This window comes from Myotis brandtii, unplaced genomic scaffold (assembly GCF_000412655.1).
Source record: "Myotis brandtii unplaced genomic scaffold, ASM41265v1 scaffold902, whole genome shotgun sequence".
Classification (NCBI taxonomy): domain Eukaryota; kingdom Metazoa; phylum Chordata; class Mammalia; order Chiroptera; family Vespertilionidae; genus Myotis; species Myotis brandtii.
The window spans coordinates 687,729-709,779 of record NW_005371709.1 but is presented as its reverse complement, the minus strand read 5'-3'; the positions used below and the strand labels follow the sequence as shown (position 1 = coordinate 709,779).

The window sequence follows — 22,051 nt, the reverse complement described above, 5'->3', positions numbered from 1 at the left end:
CTTTAATACAGTTCCTCATGTTGTGGTGACCCCCAATTTCATTGTTACAAATTGAACATAATTAAAGCATAGTGATTACTCACAAAAACAATATGTAATTATATATGTGTTTTCCGATGGTCTTAAGTGACCCCTGTGAAAGGGTTGTTCGACCCTCAAGGGGCTGCGACCCACAGGTTGAGAACCGCTGCCATACAGCATCTCTGGGCCAATTAGCAAAAGGCACCAAATTCTGGGTAGATGCAGTCCTTAGGTGCATGGTTTTGCAAGTAGAATGGGGCTGGATTTCAGTCCCTCTTCAGGCATACACCCTTGTGCAGTGGCCTTATTTGCTGTATAACTAGATGGCAGTTTACTAGGTGGTGAACTGGGGCTCAATGTAAGAAAAATTTTTCTAAGAATCTGAGTTTTCTAATAATAGAAATGGTTGGCCTATCACTAAAGTATGCACAAGTGGCAATTGGATGACCACATGGCAGGAATGATATTTTAAAAATTACTATTAGGTGAGCGGTTAGCTTGGATGATCTCAAGATGGCTTTAATTCTGGAAATCCAATAGTCTATAAAATTAGGAAAGATCCAGAATTATCTGAAAAGTTAACTCCAATGATTTCCCCAAAACATTTACCCAAAGCTCTCGCCTTTCCTCCTGCCAACACTAATGAAGACATAAAATGACATACTGGATACTATGAGGAATCTGAGAGCAGAGAACACATAGTATTCATCTTTCCATCACCAGAAGCCACCATATTGAAAGCCTAACACGATACTGAGCCTTAAATAAATATTTTTTTCTATGAATGGATCAGACCCATGATCTATTCAGTGCAGCACTCTGTGCTTTACAGTTTTTTGTGTTTTTCTAAAATATATTTTTATTGATTTCAGAGATTAAGGGAGAGGGAGAAAAAGAGAAACATCAATGATGAGAGAGAATCATTGATCAGCTGCCTTCTGAGCCAGCAACCTGGGCATGTCCCCTGACCAGGAATTGAACCATGACCTCCTGGTTCATAGGTCGATGCTCAACCACTAAGCAATACCGGCCGGGCAATGCTTTACAGTTTTAAAAAGAGTTCCTTTTCTACAATGAAAAAGGGAAAATAAAACTCTGCATAATAAAAGATAGACTGAGGAACAATAGGACTTAGAAGTATATCACTCCATAAAGTATTAGTATTATTACATGTTGGACCCCTTGTATTTATACATCTGTTGTATTCCCAACTTTTACAAAGTTATTTTTCCAGCATTTCATATTTTTCCTCTTAACATGTCAGCCAAATTTTCTAGACTTATTTCTTCTTCTCGGTACTGTCGTATGAGAATAATATTGCCATTTTGACTATGGTAGGTATTCCTCTAAAAAGAATCTTCTAAAAACACTTAGAAACTAATTTCATGTCAAGCAAGTAACTTCTCATACCCAGTCAGCCCTGGACACATAAAAAAGAAAATAATACTCAGGAGTCAACTCAGGAAAAGCTTCCCCAGGGGCAAACTGTAAAGACCCAGGTCTAAATTTAGAGACACAACCACATACAAACCAAACCTTATACCAATAAGGAGTCTATTCTTATCATTGTAACACAGTAACAAAATGTAGGCATTCTCTTCAACCTTAACAGCTAGAACTCTTTCTCTCCCCTATTAATATTTAATTCAAGGTATTATTCACAACACAATTATAGCTCCTTAGGCTTCCAACCATAGTTCTACAGCCATCTGCACCCTTAGTCACTGAAGCTGCTCCTGAAATGTCCATAGAGAGAAAACTAGTAAGAGTCTAGGGAGAATTAGGACACTAGAATAGGCAATACGGTGGAACCTCGGTTCTGGAACTTAATTCGTTCCAGAAGGCTGTTCAAGAAGAGATTTGTTAAAAAACCAAAATATTTTTTACCATTAGAAATAATGTAAATTGAATTAATCTGTTCCAGACCCTCAATGATTCTGTTTTAATCTTTGCTACATACATACAGTACATGTCTAAGGTACTGTTTAAGCTACAAGTAAATATTATAAAAACAAAAAGGACATGAAATGTAAATGAAAAATTTAACAGAAATGAAATGAAATATACAGATCAGACATGCAAACACTTCTATCATGCTTTGCAATTATGTCTTTTTAAAACTCTGTCGTGATCTCACAACTTTCCTTTTCACTTTGCTGCTATCACTTAATTTCTTAGGACCCATGGTGACTTATTGTACGTGTTTAATAATAATAAGCAGCCACAAAAGCAAAAAACATGAAAATATTCACAGCATAATTTCCTGAGATGTTAACAGGAGGTTTAGCGGTAAAATGACCCAAAATTGCACATTCTCTCCTTTGTTGCCTAAGAGATGAGTAACTGATCATGAAAGGGTTGTTGGGTTGAGAACCCAAGTTTTGTTTGACAACTGAGACATTTTCTGTGAACCAAAATTGTTCAAGATTGGAGACGTTCGAGAACCGAGGTTTGACTGTATTACTAGAATTAAAGTATGGAATATAAACACATAACACACCCCAGAGTGTAATATCTCACACAGACATTTCCTTCAGACTGGTATATTAATATGTAGACAGCCCTAAATAAAATATTGGGATCCCATGCACATTACTCACATTAACTCAAAATTTCTTCTTATGGCTTCTGGGATTTTGGGTTTTGTAACACGCACAGCCTAAAAAATAAAAGTGAAAAGGCCAAAGTATATTTGAAAAATGAATCTTCAAACTAAATCTTCTACAGAATAGCTCCTCAAGTGAGACTAACAAAACAACTACAACATGGCTAGCTGCCTACTAACACCCGTGGGGATCCCACGAGAAAAATCTACTTTTCAGCATCACACCAATAATCAAGGATAAGCTGCTTCTTGTTTTTTGTTTTGTTTTTTTTAAAAAGAAGCCTGACTACAGGAAAACCATTCTACCAGTTGAGGAAATAAACTTCTGTAGGGAAAAAGTTCTCTCTTAAAAGACTTTTCACAAAGCTCTTTAGTTGGATATTTTGATTCCTTTTCCAATTTGCAAACCAAAGAAATAAAAGATAGGTAAAATTCCCAGATTTAAATTGTTAAGTAGAAAACAACTAAAAACAAAAATGAAAACAAAAAACCCAGGTGGGTACATGCAACTTAACACAGTGAGTAGTAAATGAATTTACCACTTTCTAAACCAGCAATCACTCAGTACTGGCTATAAACAAACAGCCAAAGACAGAAGGAAAACAAATACCAATTAATAGCTTATATTCTTTCTAGAATCTCACTTAGAACAAAGTCTACTTGCCTTTGTAGACACTTTTTGCTAGAAACTTTGTTTTCCTAACCAGTGTACTTTGACATACTTGGGAAGCGTAGTTTTTGAAGGCTGACTTTTCTACATATAGGACTTGATCTCTCACAACATGTTGGTTTTACTAGTTAAACATCCCTCACTTCCTCCTACACTGCAAGCATACACAAAACACTTTGCTGATCTGAAAGTTAATTTTCCTCTGAAAACTCAAACTTTTACTTTTTTTAAAACTGATTTTTAGAGAGAGAGGGAGAGAAACATCAATGTGAGAGCCAAACATCAATCGGCTCCCTCCTGCTCGTCCCCTACTGGAAACCAAGGCATGTGCAGGAATCAAACTTGCAACCTTTCAATGCATGGGACAATGCCCAACCAACTGAGCCACATTGGCTAGGGGTTCTTCCCCCCACTCCTCCCCTCCCCTTCTTTTCCCCTTCCCTCCCCTTCCGTTCCCCTTCCCTTCCCTTCTTTTTCCCTCTCCCCCTTCCCTTCCCTTCCTTCCTTATTCACTCATTCATTCATTTACTTATTAAACTGGCTAAACTTTTAAGCAACAAAGACTTTAAACATATGCCCTTCTTTTAAGGCATTTGAAAAAAGACTTTTTTACAATGTTTAAGCAACATAGCCTTCCTTACGTGAAAGTGAACAGTCAAATCTGCACATAATTTTGAAAACTATCATAACTTATTACAAAAATTAGAGTGAAATGGCTTAAGAAACTGGGTACTGTGGTGAAAACACTCATTACAAGTTGAAGGTGAGGTCTGTAAGACCATACGGAACAACTCATGGAGATATCCAGAAGACAAAAATTTAGAACCAGAATTGGTGAGAGATGCCAGATTTCACCATGTGACTATCAGAAATACTGATGACTTCCAATACATTTTAATATGATTCAAAGAAAAGCACTGTCATTGCATTTGAGTAAGAGACTAGCCATTTATCTTTTTAGTCTTACAAAAAGAAGCATAAAATAGAACTGTTTTCTATAGATGTCTATCTTGCTATATGAGGCTGAAGAACATACTACATGCTTGCCAATCTTGGGAAACCTTGTCATTTTCAAATATGTGAAATTATAAAGACTTGTAACAGATACCATGAATAAGTTGCATTATGAGATTTAAGAAATTAAAAAAAAATCCCTAGCTTGTTTGGCTCAGTGGATAGAGCGTCGGCCTGTGGACTGAAGGGTCCCAGGTTCAATTCTGGTCAAAGGCTCGATCCCCAGTAGGGGGTGTGCAGGAGATAGCAGATCAGTGATTCTCTCTCATCATTGATGTTTCCATCTCTCTTTCCCTCTCCCTCTCTGAAATAAATAAAGTGTGTGTGTGTATACATATTTTAAAATAATTAAAAATAAAAACATATCCAAAGACACTGACTAAAATTAACATACACATGGAGTAAGGACAAAAACAACCCCACAAACTGATGAAATAAATTTATCTGTTGAAACTGACCCCTGGGTTATAAACATGTATTTTAAACCAAAAGTCAGCATATAATATAGTCACACCACTAAATAAATATCAAGGATGTTATTTTTTACCACTCTAATTTGCCATAGTAGTTGTTCAAGAAAAATGAGAAGGGAAAAATTAAAATAGCAATTGTTACAGAGAATATTCATTTAACAACAAATAATAATTGGGTACCTAGTCTGTGCCAAGTGCTGCTGATCTAGGCACCTTGGATACATCAATAAACAAGGCAAGACTGCTCTCATAAAATTTAAAATTTGAGGAGAAAACACATTAGACAACAACAAAAAGCAAATAAATGAACAAGAGAATTTCAGGTAATTAGAAGTGTTAAGTAAAGAATTAAAATAGGATGATTTGGGGACTGGGAAATACTAGATTGTGGAAGGCAAAAATCAAGATTTTTTTTGGCATAATTATGTAACTAAAAAGATCTAAGGAAATTTATAAAGTTTCAGTCAAGCAAGATAAATAGTTCTTTTTTAAAAAAATACATTTTATTGATTTTTTAAGAGGAAGGGAGAGAGAGAGAGAGAGTTAGAAACATCAATGAGAGAGAAACATCGATCAGCTGCCTCCTGCACACTTCCTACTGGAGATGTGCCCACAACCAAGGTACATGTCCTTGACCGGAATCGAACCCAGGACCTTTCAGTCCGCAGGCTCACACTCTATCCACTGAGCCAAACCGGTTACGGCAATAAATAGTTCTTGAGATCTGCTGTACAACATTTTACTTATAGTCAATAATAATGTATTAAAAATTTGTTAAGAGGGTAGATCTCATGTTAAATGTTTTTAACACACACACACCTCACCCTAAGGAAATTAACCAAAAAATTAGTAAAGACAGTGAATTCACCAAGAATCATTTGCATACATCAATGCTTAGAAAAAGGACTATATATTTAACAGCATTAAGACTCATTAAATTCATGAGTATTAATTTAATTTGGCATATGAGTTTCTAACCTAGGTCAGAAATTCTAAAAGAAACAAAAATGATGTGTTTACATAAAAGCCATAAACTATGCTCCCAATTTTATTTATTTATTTATTTATTTATTTATAATATATTTTTCTTGATTTCAGAGACAGGAACAGAGAGGGAGAGAGAGAGAAACATCAATGATGAGAGAGAATCACTGATCAGCTGCCTCCTGCATGCCCTCTACTGGGGATCAAGCCTATGGGTCGATGCTCAACCACTGAGACACAATGACTGGGAACTATGCTCCCAATTTTAAAACTTATACACCAATTGAGGTACCTGATATGCCATAAAAATATCAATAATGAAACTCCTCTGGCAGAAATTTCAGCTAACACTGCTGATGAGAGAGTATAAGCTGCTGGTTTTACTGAAAAGCAATTTGGCATTATGTATCAAAAAGTGCCAAACAGGGCATACACTTTGACCTGTCAATCCTACATTTAAGAACTTATCCTAAGGAAAGGATTTTAAAAGATGTATTTATAAGCTTGGTCATTAAAGATGCATATAGTAGTAAAAATTGGAAGCCATAGAGATTAATTAAATAAAACCATTAAAAGAGATAATGCAGCAAATCTTTATTTTTGACTTGAAAAGATGCTTATATATACTGCTAGTGAAAAAAACAGCTATGGCATAATTCTACTTTAGTTTAATATTATTTATACTTATAAACAATATACTTATTAAGAAGAATCTGGAAAGATACAACAAACTCTTATCTCTGCATAGTAAGATTAGTGGTTAATTTCACGTTATTATTCATCTTTTTCCTAATATCTAATATTTTACAACATACTGCATAACATGTGTACAAAATATCCAGAATATACAAAGTATTACTAACAAATCAGTAAGAAAAAATCTAACAGATAAGTGGGCAATTCAGGGAGGAGAATAGGAATGGCTACAAAAATAAAAACTAGAAAGATGCTCACCCTCATTTAATAACTAAGGAAATGCAAATCAAAGAGAGAGATAACTTCAAATCTATCAGCCATTTAGCAAAAATTAACATCTGATTGCTTCAAATCTAATGAGTTGAAGACAAATAAGCATTCACACATACTACTGGTAAGAATGTAGAATTGTACAGTCAATTGAAAGATAATTTTTACATATAAGATGTGTCAAGGATGTTCCCTACATTATTGTTTACTAACAGCAAAAAAGGGGGGGAGAACAGGGAAACCCTATATTTCACACATACTACTGGTAAGAATGTAGAATTGTACAGCCAATTGAAAGATAATTTTTACATATAAGGAGATGTGTCAAGAATGTTCCCTACATTATTGTTTACTAACAGCAAAAAAGGGGCGGGGGGGGGAGAACAGGAAAATCCTGTATCAGTGATGGTGAACCTATGACACACTCATTTTTTTGGTTGATTTTTCTTTGTTAAATGGCATTTAAATATATAAAATAAATATCAAAAATATAAATGTTTGTTTTACTATGATTGCAAATATCAAAAAATTTCTAGATGTCATACGGCACCAGAGTTAAGTTAGGGTTTTTCAAAATGCTGACACGCCGAGCTCAAAAGGTTCGCCATGATTGTCCTATATAATAAAACCCTAATATGCAAATCGACAGGATGGTGGAATGACTGGTCGCTATGACACACACTGACCACCAGGGAGCAGACGCTCAATGCAGGAGCTGCCCCCGGTTGGTCAGTGCGCTCCCACAGGAGGAGCACCACTCAGCCAGAAGCTGGGCTCATGGCTGGCGAGCACAGCAGCGGTGGCAGGAGCCTCTTCCGCCTCCACAGCAGCACTAAGGACCCCTGCTCGGCTGAGGGACACCTTCCTCCAGTGCACAAATGTCGTGCACCAGGCCTCTAGTGGTTATATAATAATGACAAGGAATTCTAGGCAGCTGTTAAAAAGAATGAGCTCCATCTCCAAGTAACAAACTGGGCAGAATCTAAGACTCTGTGATATTTACATTTATTATCTTTAAACCTGAAAAGCTACTCCAGCCACAACTGAATGTACAACCAAGAGAATTTTGCAGTTAACTCTGGACATTTCAAATGACCCCTTAACTTTGGTGGCTCCCCCTCAGGCACCCATCAGAGATAATGGCGCAATATGAATGAGGATAGGAAAAACGCTAGCCATCTTTCCAGTCTTGTTTATGTGATAACACACGATCACGCAACAGTGAATACACATTCTCAGTAGCAATGAGACAGACACTTGAGACATGTGACACCAAACAAAGCTTCATCTTTAGCTGCAGTAACGTTCAGTACACGATCAATTGATCTCCTAGTAACTCTGAGAAAGGACATTGGAGAAGCCATATTACCACTTCTCGGGTAATCCAGATCCAGAACCAAGGCTTTCAAATGTTATTGACCATGATATGACCACAGCAAAAAACACATTTTACAATGAGACCCAATACAAAAACCTACCCACATACTTACGTAACACAAAAATTTTACAGAATGACTTAAACTTACTACATGGCATTTACTGATTTATTTTCCTATTTAATTCCATTTTACTTAAAATGCTGGTCATGACCCACTAAAACTGATTTTAGAATCCACTAATGGATTTCAATTAAATCTAAAAAATTACTGACTAAAAAAAGCAGGCATATAGCCTCTCACCATTCTATCTCCCAGTGCTGCTGCTGCTGCTGCTGATGCCACCACTGCCACTGCCACCACCACTGCTGCTACCACCACCATTATTTCAGCTGCTACCTTGCCTTTCTTTACTCAGGGCATTCCACCCACTTGAAATACCTTCTTTACTCCTTTCCCCCCTATAAGTCCTATTAATTCCAGACATAACTAAAATCCCAACTCAATCACAGTCATTTCTAGGCAGACTCTCCTGAAATGTTCTCTTAAACTCTTATAGCAATAACCTAATCAATTTGCCTGTCAATTAATGCTTCAGGACATCTACTTTGTGTAGAATTATTGTCCAAACCTTATACTTGAAATTCCTTTGATAAGGGATACTCTTACACTGATTTATAACCATTACTGCAACTTAGTAATGCCTCACACTAGCAGTATGTGTATTTTATTTCCTTGTAAGAGCCTCAGCTTATCTGTTCCCTCTAGGAATTCGTGATTAGCTCTAAGAGTATTTTATTTTGGCAGAGATCTAAAGTCAAACTGAGAAAGGTATTCTATAACTCACTATAGCACTTCAACTAAATAATTGCAGAATAAACAGTATGATAAAAGGACCTTTAAATTCAAAGCTCTCAAAATTCCCAGAGAATTTCTCTAGGAAAAAGGCTTACCTGTATGGTGAGGCCTGGTGCCATGACATTTAAATCTTTCTGCAGAGCTTGCTTCAGGTTTTCATCTATTTGATCTGTTTTTGAAGCCAAAAACAACTCTCATGACATTCAAAAATTTTTTTTTACATTGTCTTAATATTGAAACAAAACCAATTATTATTAGACCTAAAGTTCCCATGGTACTATTCTTTCATAGAGCTTAAAGTGCTTCACATATATACATATATATAAACAAATATATGTATATTATATATATATATAGTTTTCCTCGGAATTATCAAAGAAATTAAGTTGATCCAATAAATAGAGAATCTAGGTCGCTAATATCAATTCATTGTTTTTAATTAACACATGTCCTGATTCTCATTAAAAAAATTTTTTTTCTTCATTCTTTACTCCAAACATCCAAATAACTAAATTTCATTTCCATGGACCTCTGCCTATTACTTTGGATTTAAAAATAGAGAGAACAGGATGGGTGGAATGGCTCACAGGAAGGTCTTTGAAGCCCACAAAAATGGACAACAAACATGTCACTCATTTGGCCTTATAACTCATGAATTTTGGATCCACCTCAACAGTACATTCACCATTATTATAAAGATGGGTGACGTGACAAATCAGGACAGAACAGTTTTCTCAGACACCATCCCAACAGTTGTCAATCATTGATGAATCAACTGGTAGATTTCCAAACTGATTAACCATCCCTATGCCTGCCTCTAAGAAATTCACTAAGAATTCCAGGAAGAAGTAAGGAGCCAATAGCAACAACCCAATCACTGGTCAGAGCCTTCACTATTATAAATGAAAAGTTATTTGTGCAGCCCTGGCCAGTGTTGCTAAATAGTTAGAGCGCTGGCCCGCACACCAAAGGGTCTTGGGTTTGATTCCCAGTCAAGGGCACGTATCCGGATTGCAGGTGCGGGAGGGCATGTGAAAGACCATCAATTGCTATGTCTCGCTCACATTGATGTTTCTCTCTCTCTTTCTTTCTCTTCATCTTCCACTCTCTCTCTCAAAATCAATGGGAAAAAAATATTGTCAGGCGAGAATGAACAAAGAAGGTAATTTATGCAGAAAAAGAGTAAATGTAGGAGGCCTGAAGCTGCCATCCTTAGAAAAACCTGTTTGCAAGTTAGCCTTGGCTTGTCACCTGGGAACTGGGACTTAGAGAGGATTTCCATCAACCCCATAATTGATAAGAATAACTCACTGTACCTGAATTGTTTATACAAATAATGTGGTTTATGCCAAATACCTGCTTTCCTTCTGGGAGTCTAGAATTTTGATATATACCATGCAGAGGGTGCCTATATGACCAGCCCCCAGTAAAAATCCTGGGCAGTGAGTCTCTAATGAGCTTCCCTAAGTAGACAACATTTTCACACATGTCGCAATTCAGTGCTGGAGTAATTAAGTGTATGCTGCTTGACTCCACTGGGAGAACACTCTTGAAAGCTCATGCCTGGTTTCCTTCAGACTTCACCCATGTGCTTTATTGTTTTGCTGTTAATGCATCTTAGCTGAGAGTACAACTATATAATGCAGCGGTTCTTAACCTGTGGGTCGCGACCCTTTCACAGGGGTCGCCTAAGACCATCCTGCATATCAGATATTTACATTACGATTCATAACAGTAGCAACATTACAGTTATGAAGTAGCAACGAAAATAATTTTATGGTTGGGTCACAACATGAGGAACTGTATTTAAAGGGCCAGAAGGTTGAGAACCACTGATATAATGAGTCCTGTCAGACCTCCTAGCAAATCATCAAACCTGGAGGTGGGTCTTGGGAAACTCCGGGACACAGATTTCTAAATTTCCCTATATTATCTATTAAAATAGCAACAAAGCTATTTTTTAGTAAGTTATCATAGTAAAAACAGGATATAGTTATGTATTATGCATTTCAGAAAATGGATATCCTATATAATAAAACCCTAATATGCAATTGACCGAACAGCAGAACAACTGGTCGCTATGACGTGCACTGACCACCAGGGGGCAGACGCTCAATGCAGGAGCTGCCCTCAGGTGGTCAGTGCACTCCCACACGGGGAGCGGTGCTCAGCCCGAAGCTGGGCTCACAGCTGGCGAGCACAGCAGTGATGGCGGGAGCCTCTCTGGCCTCCACAGCAGCGCTAAGGAGCAGCGAGCCCGGAAGTAAGGAGTGAGGGATCCTGGACTGCAAAAGGGATGTCCGCCTGCCGGCTTAGGGCCACTCCCCCAGAGGGGTCCTGGACTGTGAGAGGGCACAGGCTGGGCTAAGGGTCCATCTCCTCAGTGCACTAATTTTGTCATTCTTAAAACAGCTTGTCTGAGCAACTAATTAACCTAATCATAAGAAATTTAAGCTTAACACATTGCGTACCGCATAGAAATCTCTAAGACATACGCCAGGGACCGCACATTTTTGGGCAAACTGCACGTTATTTAAATCATCATAATGCACTTTAGGTGTTGTTTTTCAATAATTATAACATTTTTATTTACAAAAACAATTAAACAATTAAAGTTCCTAGGACTTTTTTAACGTATGGTACTGCGTAAAACATTTTCCTCTATGAAGAGGGACCAAACAAAATTTACGTAAGTATCTAGATTCGCTCCTTTTTCCATGGGCGTGAAAAATGAGAACACTCATGAGCGGTCCTTAACAGATGGCGTGTGAAACATGAGAAAACTCCTAAGTGGTACGAAATGTGTTAAGATAAAGAATATTTTAAACACAATTGCTCTATTTTAAATTCAGAAGGCATGCTCAAATAGCATGTTTACTAATGTTGTTATAGCATCCATAAACGAGTTGAACAAGATTTCCAATTGGTTACTTACATATTCAAAACAAATAAGATACTTACCAAACAATTCAATGTAAACTTCTTGAAGTGTGTGGGCGCTGCAAAACTGGTTCAGTTCATGGTGGATTTTATTGAAGATTAAGGTCTTGTCATAGTCTGCAGTGTAGTTCCTCACAATATCAAACACTGAAGGAGAGGTACAATCCATGTTTACTCATGTATCTCCTAATTCAGCCAAGGTAAAAGTTACACTGATATTATAATTCTAGTAGGCAAACTTCGAATTCCATACTAAGAAGAGTATACATATCTTAGAGGTATAAGGAACTGACAGTTTTCAAGCGAAGGCATGACATAATCAGATTTGTACTTTGGCAGCAGTATGAAGATGAACTGGGAAGCACAAAGATCAGAGGCAGGAAAGTGTAAAGCAATTACTACAAAGCAAAAGTTTAGCTAAGAGGTAAAGAGGGCCTTAAGTAAAGGAACAGTGGGAATAAAAGAAGGAAGCAGCTGCAGAAGACCATTTTCAAAAAGGCAGTTTTTAAAGGCTGTTAAAAAGATACCAGGCTAGAAGGGAAAGAAGCAAACATTTATTGGGCCAGGCTTTATGCCAGACAATTTACATATATTAGCATTTAATTATCACAAAAAATCTAATTGAGGAAATTGAGAAACAGAGCATTTCAGAAATGTGCTTAAGGGCACCTACTAGACCATACCTTTTTTTTTAGTTTTATTCATTTCAAATGGGCCGGATCCGGCCCACGGCTGTTAGACCATACCTGAACCTGTGCTTTACTATTCAAACATGGGGGTTGGAGGATGGGTGAAAAAGGTGAAGGAATTAGGAAGTACAAATTGGCAATTACAGAATAATCATCGGGATGAAAAGTATAGCATAGGGAATATAGTCAATAATATTTTATTAACTATGTATGATGTCAGATGGGAACTAGATTTATCGGGGTGATCACTTTGTAATGTATATAAATGTCTAATCACTGGGTTGTAAACCTGAAACTAATATTGTTCATTAACTGTAATTGAAAAGTAAAAAATCAAAAAAACAACAACACATGCTGCTTTCTCTGTTCAGACCCAAGGACTTGCTCCACTAGCCTTTCCTTGATAGACAGGCCACCAATAAATATTTGTTGACTAATTCATTTGCTTGGTCATTTCTAAATGAACTGGTGAACCAATAGTTTCCTCTTTATCTTTGGCTAGAGAAAAGCAATCTCCCTTTCTTCTATTTTTCCAATCACAATTCATCCCACTGATCTGTTGCTAGGGAAAGTAGATGAAAAAGGACAATGAAAATACTTAATCACTGAAAAACAGAATCCAAATCCAGTTGGCAGTAATACAGCCTGTTCTCTGGTATGAAATCCTTTTGCTATTTGTGCCTGATCCAGTGACATGAAATTTAGCATGACCTTACATTCCAATATATATTAGGTATTATGTCTTCTTAAGTAAAATAAAAACTCCTTAGGGAAAAGGTTCTAACTTCACCTTTTAAAATTGTTTTCGACAAATACAGTCTCCTGTACATACTGGGCATGCCAATTTTAATAATAAGAATAAAGGTAGAATGGCAGATCTTTCCACTAAAAGAGACCGACGTACATCTATGTTCATAGATTATTCACAACAGCTAAAACGTAAAGGCAACCCAAATGTCCATTGATGGATGAATGGATATACAAAATGTGGTATATACATATAATGGAATATTATTCAACCTTAAAAAGGACATTGGTAATTACCAGGGGCTGAAGAGAAGGGGAAATGGGAATTATTGTTCAATGTTTATAGAGTTTCATTTTGCAAAATGAAGAGTTATCAAGATAGAGTTGGTGACGGTTGTTCAACAATCTGAATGTATTTAATACCACTGAACTGTACACTTAAAAAATGGTTAAGATGATTTATTTTATGTGTATTCTGCTACAAAAATAATTGGGGGGAGGGTTCAAACCAAACAAAGACAGATTTTCTTAAGTTTTTTTAACAGTACCCACTCCATCTCTAGGTTTTCATCTTTTACCAAGAAAATGTTTTCCCCACAATAAGGACTTTCAGATTGCTTTGCAAGTAATAGCATAACTCACAACTAGAAAAGATTTTTCTACGGTCACAAATCAATGTGGCCTAGGACTTAATCAATTATAGGTTTTTAGCATGCATGAAAATGATCTCTCATCCTGACTGGATAAAATGCTACTTTCTAGAAATTCTAGAAATAATCAATGACTGTCTTGCTCTTTAAAAACAAAGAGTAACCCATACAGTTGCAGAAAAGTCAACTCTGTCTAGAACTTGTAACCTATTTCTGCCAACATTCTCTCGAAATGGAAAATATTCCAGTGATTATTTTTCTATACATATATAAATAAATGAGGTCATAAAACTTTAAAAGTACCTTTCTATTCTTCAGGGAATCTCTCAGTTATACTCTGATTATAACTTTAAAACAACAGAATAGATCAGTACCATACCTGCATAAGGGGCCAACATATTAACCACTTCTATTCGATCAATATAGATCATGACCCCACCGCTAAAGAAAAAAAAAAAAGGAAAAAGCATGAGCCAAATACAAATTCTATTATAATCCCAGATCATCAAACATATCCCACAAGATAGAAATTTAGAAGGAAAATCTAAAGACATATATTACTGATTAAAATGACTCCACTAATCACTACTCAAATAACCCTACACACTCACCTAGTTCCTCTCATAACAAAGGTTCACCTCTGTAACTGTTGTGATCAATTCAGCTCATATGAAGACCAAACCTATAACCTAAAGCTACTTAGTACTTTGCCCTTATTAACTGGCCAACAGATAACGCAGTGCTCTTCTCAAAGTCTTCCATCAAGAAACCAAGTAAAATGGTTCCTCAGGAGGTATGAAGGCCAGCCACACTAAAATCCTTTGGGTTTCCTGCTTTATCTTAATAATTAATCTAAGAGTTTTTATGTTTTATCCATATTTATTCTTGTATAAAAATAATTTGCTCCTCAAGTAAAACTGACACACTAGAAAGATAGGTCTTGTTAATTAGTGGTTCCTATACTTCCTGGGCTACCATGAGGGACATGTGAACTTCAACTTGAGGTACATGAAATTAGAGATTTTGAAACTAAACAACTAAGCCTTCCTACCAACTTACAATGACATCCCCCACCCCACAAAAAAAGAGTAATACATGCTCACTAAAAAAAAAAAAAAAAAAAAAAAAACTGAAAAAAAAAAATAGGAAAGCAAAAAGATTAACATGAAATTTACCAAAAATCTCACTAGCTGCCAATTTTGAGTCATCTCTAAAGGGAATCCATAAAAAAAAAAAAAATTGACAGACAGACCTAGAGAGAACTTATCAAATAACTTAAAACACAGGAAATTTGCTCCCTTTTAAAAAGCATGTGTCCTTCCACTGATGTCAAAGCCTCTTTTATATAGGCTTGTAATAAATATTTTAGTTATTTAAAATAAAGCATTTAAAAAATACCTTCAATTTTACATTATTCTTTTGATACAATTCAATGTACTAATTATATTCTAGAAATAATATATGCCTTGCTTGCCTTTCTTTCCTTAAAACTCTTTAGTGTAGCGATTTTCAAAGTAAAGTCCTAAAACCAGAAATAGCATTACATCACCTGAGAACTTCTGCTAGAAATGCAAATTCTCAGGCCTCATTCCAGACCTACTGAATCAGAAACTCTAGATGGCTTTTAATACTACAGATGACAGGTGAGATGATTTCATTTTAAACTATCTGTTATTGAGTACTTACTCTGGATCAAGTGCTGGGTTAGGCACTTCATATACACTAATTCTGTCCCTTGGTATAACTGCAAGATAGGTCTTATTACCTGATTTTTACAAATGAGGGAACTGAGTTTAGCAAAGTCAATAAAGGCATGTGTGGCAACAAGGAGTATACGTAAACTCTGTTCTTTCCGCTCAATTTAGCTATAAACCTAAAAGTGCACTAAAAAATAAAGTCTAGTTAAAAAAACAAAACTCAATAAAGCAGATGTGGCAGTGCTGATATACGTATGAAGCTAGGTCTGCTGGTTCTTTTCAATTACACCCTAATGACTCTTAAGATAAAAAGCTCCTGTTGGAGACAGGACTTTCCTCATATAATGCCCAGAAGAGAAAACTCCTGGAGTTACTGTCATGCCGTTTCAAAGATGTTTAACTGATTATAGCTTATGAACAGAAACTCCATCTGAACTAAAGGGAGGTTGGTTAGTGAGGGGAAAGCTTACCTTGTTCCACAAGGCACATTTTTAACTTCATCAGTTTGTAGTGTTGTCTGGGGAGGAAAAAAAATCTCAATACTCAGGACACATATTGTCAAAGAACTACAGGTCCCAGAGGGAAAACCTCTGGAGAAGTACTGAGAGGTAAATATAGGAGCACTCCATTACAGTTTTAGTCACCGAAGATTAGCTATCAAAGTAATTTCTTTTTGTATCCCAGCAGACATGAAAGTTTTGAGACAAAATATTTTACAGTTAATGTTTGAATCAGGATGCACTAGGAATGTTTCAATGTTCAACCTCTCAGAGTCCCTTATTTGCCTAGAGCTGGCCTGGGATTACAAACTACATGGCTTTCCCACAAGGATACTACTACGAGGACTTGTGCTCTGAACTTTGATTCCACTGCTAATATTACTGCTTATGACGAAGATAAAAGATAACTATTTTATGCATACAACTCAAAGGTACCCTTGAACTGAAAAGCAATCTTTTTCTCTGAAGATGTAGTCAATATTTTAGTTTAGGCCCCAGTAATTTCTCAAATGGTCTGTTCAATTTCCTTTTTAACAGAACTGCCACCACCAGCGGTGCTTCCTTCCAACAATCTGGTATTTATTTACTCTGCCCCTTTGTTTGGATCCATAGTGATTCTCTATTGCACTCTAAGGCCTCCAATAGGTGAATACCTAATGAGTGTATTCTAGACACACTGCACCTTATGAAGTACTCAGCAACATATTACTTTGCACTCTAAGGCCTCCAATAGGTGAATACCTAATGAGTATGTATATTCTAGACACACTGCACCTTATTAAGTACTCAGCAACATATTACTTGATGGAATACAAAGGAGAAAGAAAGTATAGTCCCTGTTTCCAAAGAGCTCATTATCCAACACAGGAGATAAAATCCTTACAAAGCAATCTATAACAGGTATAAAACAACAGTGTATAAACGGAATTGTTAGGTATTAAATGGCAGAGAGTAAAGTGATAGGTTGAAAAGCTCTCTGAAGTGAAGTATTTATAAGTCAGGTCTACAGGGGGAAAAATAAGAACAGACGAGGCAGAGAAACATTTTAGGTTCAATAAATATCCTATTCAAATATACAAAGTTGAGAACAAACTGTACATACTAGTACAAGTGACAGGAAGCAGATTGGCTTGCCTGCAGCAGAAGGGGTGATATAGATGAAAGTTGATTTTCTGAGAAGTGAACATGGTGATATTAGGTAGAGGGCCCTGCATGTTCAAAGGAGGGAGGGCGGGGCTTGAGCCCTCCCTAATCTATCTTATATACAGCCACAAAATAAACCTTTCAAAAATATGTTTTTCTTTAATTCCTTTGCTCATATGTGGTGCCAATCTCAGTATCCATCATATTTAGAGGCAAGAAAACCAGCTGGGAAGCTAAAGTATTAATTTATTTAGGCTGATTTAGTAAAGGGCGTGGAAATTAAAAGCTGTCAGTCCAGGAGTCTTCATAGAGAAAGGATTAAAAAACTGGTTGCAGCCCTAACCGGTTTGGCTCAGTGGATAGAGCGTCGGCCTGTGGACTGAAGGGTCCCAGGTTCGAAAAATTTCATAAAAGTAAATATTTCATGTCTCATTTGAATAAGAACAATTTTTAAAAAGGGTTTTATTAATATAATTTTTTCCTAGAATGTTACTGCTTCACATATTAAAAAAGAACATTCCTATTAAGTCACACTGGCTCCACCATTTAATTTTTTTGTAAATTCAAAGTATATTGTTGACATGGAAATCTCTTTACTAATTTCATTTCCATTAAGTATGATAGTTTATTGCAATATATAAATACAGTAGATCCCCGGGTTACATCGGAGATCCGTTCCTACGGCACAACGTGACGCAATTTTTGCTGTAACTCAGAACCCACCTACATAAGCATCTAACGTCACTCACATGGAGCACATACATAGCAGTGATGAAGTGAAACAGTAAAAAACATTTAAAAGATAACAATTCCTGACCTTTACTTGTGGTAAATAAATAATAAAAAACATAAAGCACATATGTACATACGTCGAAATGATGGAACTTTTTTTTAATAAATAAATGGGAGATGGCGATGTAACCACGAAAAGACGTACGTCGTCGAGTCCGATGTAACCCGAGAACTGTCTGTATACGTGTATACAAACTATATATTGTATTTGTTATATCTGCAATTAAACTCTAAAAGCTATTTAATGTTTATTATCTGTATCTCTTCTATATATCTCTGCATCAGTGTGACTCAACATACTAAGCTCCAAGAAGGCAGAGATAGATTTGCTTGGCTTTGAACAGACCTACAAAATACCCTAATCTCTAAGGGTATGATGCTGCCATTGATAACATCATCATATACTGTTTAGGCTGTTGGTGAGATCATGTAATTAAAACTCCTTCTTTCACAAAGGAATAACTGAAGTCTACAGTAGTGAAGTGATTTTTGCAAAGTCTTATAATTAATTGGTGTTAGAGCCAGAACTGAAGTTTCCAGGTTTCTGACCCCATGTGTTCACTACACCCTACTGGTCAATTTAACAATGTTCACAAGTAGAAAGGTCAGAAATATAAATGGGTTACAATCCCTGCCTTCAAGAAGCTTGGAGATTTTCTGGAAAGAAAATACACACAAATCTTAGAGAACAAACAAGACAATATTATTAAAAGAAATAAGACCAAAGGCCAAAATTTATAGTACAGACTTTCAGAGCTATAGACTAAAAGAGGGATTTGCGATAAGCCTTAAGAAGGCTGGCAAGATTTGACAGGAAAGAAGAAATGAAGGGAAAGATGAGGAGAGAAGAGGTGACAGCATGAACGAAGGCTAGAGTGAATAAAATAGAGAAAATATAGAAATCAGTCCAGCTAACGGAAGAACACATTTCACTTCAACAGATACAAATTCTTGCCCTAAGCCACTGAAAAACAACTTGGAAGGAAACCTGGAAGATTTAAGTATTTATAATGAAACTCTCACTTATCAAGAAGACTAGATTTAAATTCCAAGATTAACTATAATACATTTTCCTCAGTCCTAAAAAATTAGCAGACAGTAGACAAACTTCTGAATCCATAGATTTATGATCATACTGATAAAGGAGTCATCTAATAATCCTATTTTATCATCTTATGTCAAAAGATATTTTACTATTTCCCACGACCAAGACACTGTTCTCAATAAGATGCTACTTCAAATATTCTGAAATGCTATCAAAATAAAACATTCCCTAAGGTTCCACATAAAATTGTGCTTAATGTTTCCAGGCAAAAACGTGAGGCAGAAAAGCTGTGTATAAAAATTCAGATCCTCCATGTTAACAGTAGTCCAGGAGCTTGCCCCTATGGAAACCAAACACCGTTCTAAACCAGTAATCACTGGTTTGTTTTTCTAGTTGTGCGCTGAAGACCTGCTTTTATTTTGGCAGCAACAGAACCCCTGCTGCATACCACTATATACATGTGAGAAGTCAGTTCTTCCAAGTTGCTGAGCTCTTACTTCTAACATACTTCAAGAGAGTGAGGTGGTTCAAAAGCACAAACTGTACTGCGACACCTGTACTGTGACAACTGTACTCTGTACTTTAACTCCTTATTTAAGTAAATACCACCATTTGATTAAGCAATAAGGAAACCTATCTCCACCCACAAATGTGGCAACTGTTCCTGTCACGCCTGTCTATCCAGTGTCGGGGCTTCCTTAGAAATCACTTACCTGCACAGATCTGAACGTAGTAATGAAAGGCAACATAATGTGATAGCCTGGTCCACTGGGGGTAGTTAGTAAAGCTCCTCCCCTGCAAAAAGATGTTTCAAATTGACAAAATTATAGAGAGAAATTCTCTTTCCAAATCTAAAATGCTGTAATAAGTATTCACTCTTACTCATGCTATTGACCTATTAAAGCCTCACTAATATGACTTACACATGATGAACAACTGCTAGTCCCTAAAATATCTGCCACAGCTAAGAAGGTTAAAAAAATCACATTAAACTGCTGATGTTACACCTTGTTTCATAAGATGAACCAACTATACCTCTGGGTTTCCAGCACTGCTTACAGGTACAAAGGATTTTCGATGGTTTTTTTAACGGTCTGAAAAATACTTGTAAAAAAATTCTAATGGCTCTCAGTTGCTATATTTTGACTGTGCATAACACTAACACTAACCAGTTCAAAACATAATACATTTAGTCACCAGGTTAAAAAAGAAGATGACACAAACTTTCAAGGAAGGAGAAAATTTCAGAGGCTCAAGATTCTTTTAATCTACCTAAATAATAAGGCAATTAAAATACTGGGTGCATAAAGTTTATTTTTAAAAACAGGAAAAAGTAGCATAGCAAAATAAAGGGTGAGGGAATAAGATTAAAAGTGGAGAGAATATAACTGTGGACTTGTTCACCAAATTCTGGAATGTGTGAACTATGACAGCACATCTTGGAAATTATTTTAAAAAAAAGGCATTTGAGGGACAAATATTAAAAAGAAGTCCTTTTGTACACAGTGAAGAATAACTTCATAGAACTTAGCTTTCTATTTGAAAATATAAATAGGTATGAAAAGGATTAATAACAAATAACTAAGAAAATATGAACTGTTTGAGGTATAGCCCTAATTTTTTGAGAGCCACACGTTGAAAAGCTCTTTCCTTGATTTTACTACCAGGAAGGCAATGCTGAACTAGATGGAAATATGAACTAACCTCTGTTATTCATCTACTAAGACATATCACTGAAATTGCATTTGAAACTAGCGTTTCACAGGGAAGACTGTTTCTAAGACTCAGGATGGATTTAAAAGTAGAAATATCATTTTGGGGGGATGATGGAAACAAGCAAAAAGTTGAAGTTGAAGCCCCTCCAAATACATTATTATCGCAATTTCTCCAGATTACCCTCTGTGTGTCTAGGCCAAAAGGAACTGGTGGTACCATGTTGAAGGAAAAGCCATTGGAGCCCAACTAGAGAGCAACACATCCCACACAATTCCTTTCCTCAACCTGGAAGAAAGGGTAAGGTGGGAGGAGGGTGGTCCGTCAATGCTGAGTTTGTGTCTCGAGGTCCAGGGATATAACAACCGTCAAAACCAGACACTAGGTGATTTTAAGGGGGGAGGGGGGGAGATGTAAAGAACCATCACTAATAGGACCAGCGTTTCTAAACAGCATGTAAAGTTCAAACTGAAAGCCTGTACAGGTGTATGGGATACAACGATTTACCCATCTCTTCAGTTACAGGTGGAGCGGCCACTGCCTTCCTTCATTCACTTTTTCCTGCAAAAATTGAGCTTACAAGGAATAGGTAGGGCCTTGACCTCTGCACAAAACATACATACAGTAGCACTAAAATTGTCCAAGAGCTGCAGGGTGCTCTGCAAAAGCCTGCCTCGGCCCCCAAGAGCCAGGACGGAAGTCCCTGCCGAGGACGGGAGAGGGCTCCCCCGACGCTGCAGAGGCAACAACTCCGCCGGGAGTGCGCGCGCAGCCCGAGCCGACCGCACACGCCGCTCACCTGTAGTACACGGCCAGGTGTCCTTCCTCGATTTTGTGGATGGAGGCATAGAGAAAGGCGACCACCACACCCACCACGGCAGCCACCAGAACCCGGACTTGAGTCATATTCATCCTGTTTCTCCTGAACAAGGGAGGAAAGAACGCCCAGCCCCGTGAGAGACAGGCCTATCCTGTCCGGTTTCCACCCTCCGCGTCGCACAACTGGCTCCCTTCCGCACGCCGCGCGGGGAAGTCTGGTGCCCCTTCTTCCTCATTCATTCCTTTTTGCAGGACCCGTTTACTCCCCTACACCCCCCTCCGCGCAAAACGGCCCGCGGGCCGCCCCTGCTCACTTAGCGTCGTGACCCCCCCTCTCCCAATGGCCGTC

The 22,051-nt window shown here is 37.2% G+C and overlaps 1 protein-coding gene across 1 annotated transcript in view; it reads right to left on the bottom strand.

Annotated features, from left to right (window-relative positions):
• ERLIN1 (ER lipid raft associated 1) overlaps positions 1 to 22,045 on the bottom strand; it is a 37,521-nt gene extending 15,476 nt beyond the window's left edge. The window contains exons 1-8 of the mRNA XM_005885362.2: positions 22,017 to 22,045; positions 21,683 to 21,805; positions 19,884 to 19,965; positions 16,161 to 16,207; positions 14,373 to 14,434; positions 11,929 to 12,054; positions 9,063 to 9,136; positions 2,622 to 2,680 (exon numbers count right to left, since the gene is read on the bottom strand). Of these exons, the coding sequence (XP_005885424.1) occupies positions 2,622 to 2,680; positions 9,063 to 9,136; positions 11,929 to 12,054; positions 14,373 to 14,434; positions 16,161 to 16,207; positions 19,884 to 19,965; positions 21,683 to 21,795 (563 nt within the window). The 5' untranslated portion in view covers positions 21,796 to 21,805; positions 22,017 to 22,045. The remainder of the gene's footprint in view (positions 1 to 2,621; positions 2,681 to 9,062; positions 9,137 to 11,928; positions 12,055 to 14,372; positions 14,435 to 16,160; positions 16,208 to 19,883; positions 19,966 to 21,682; positions 21,806 to 22,016) is intronic.
• Between the last annotated feature and the right edge of the window lie 6 nt (positions 22,046 to 22,051).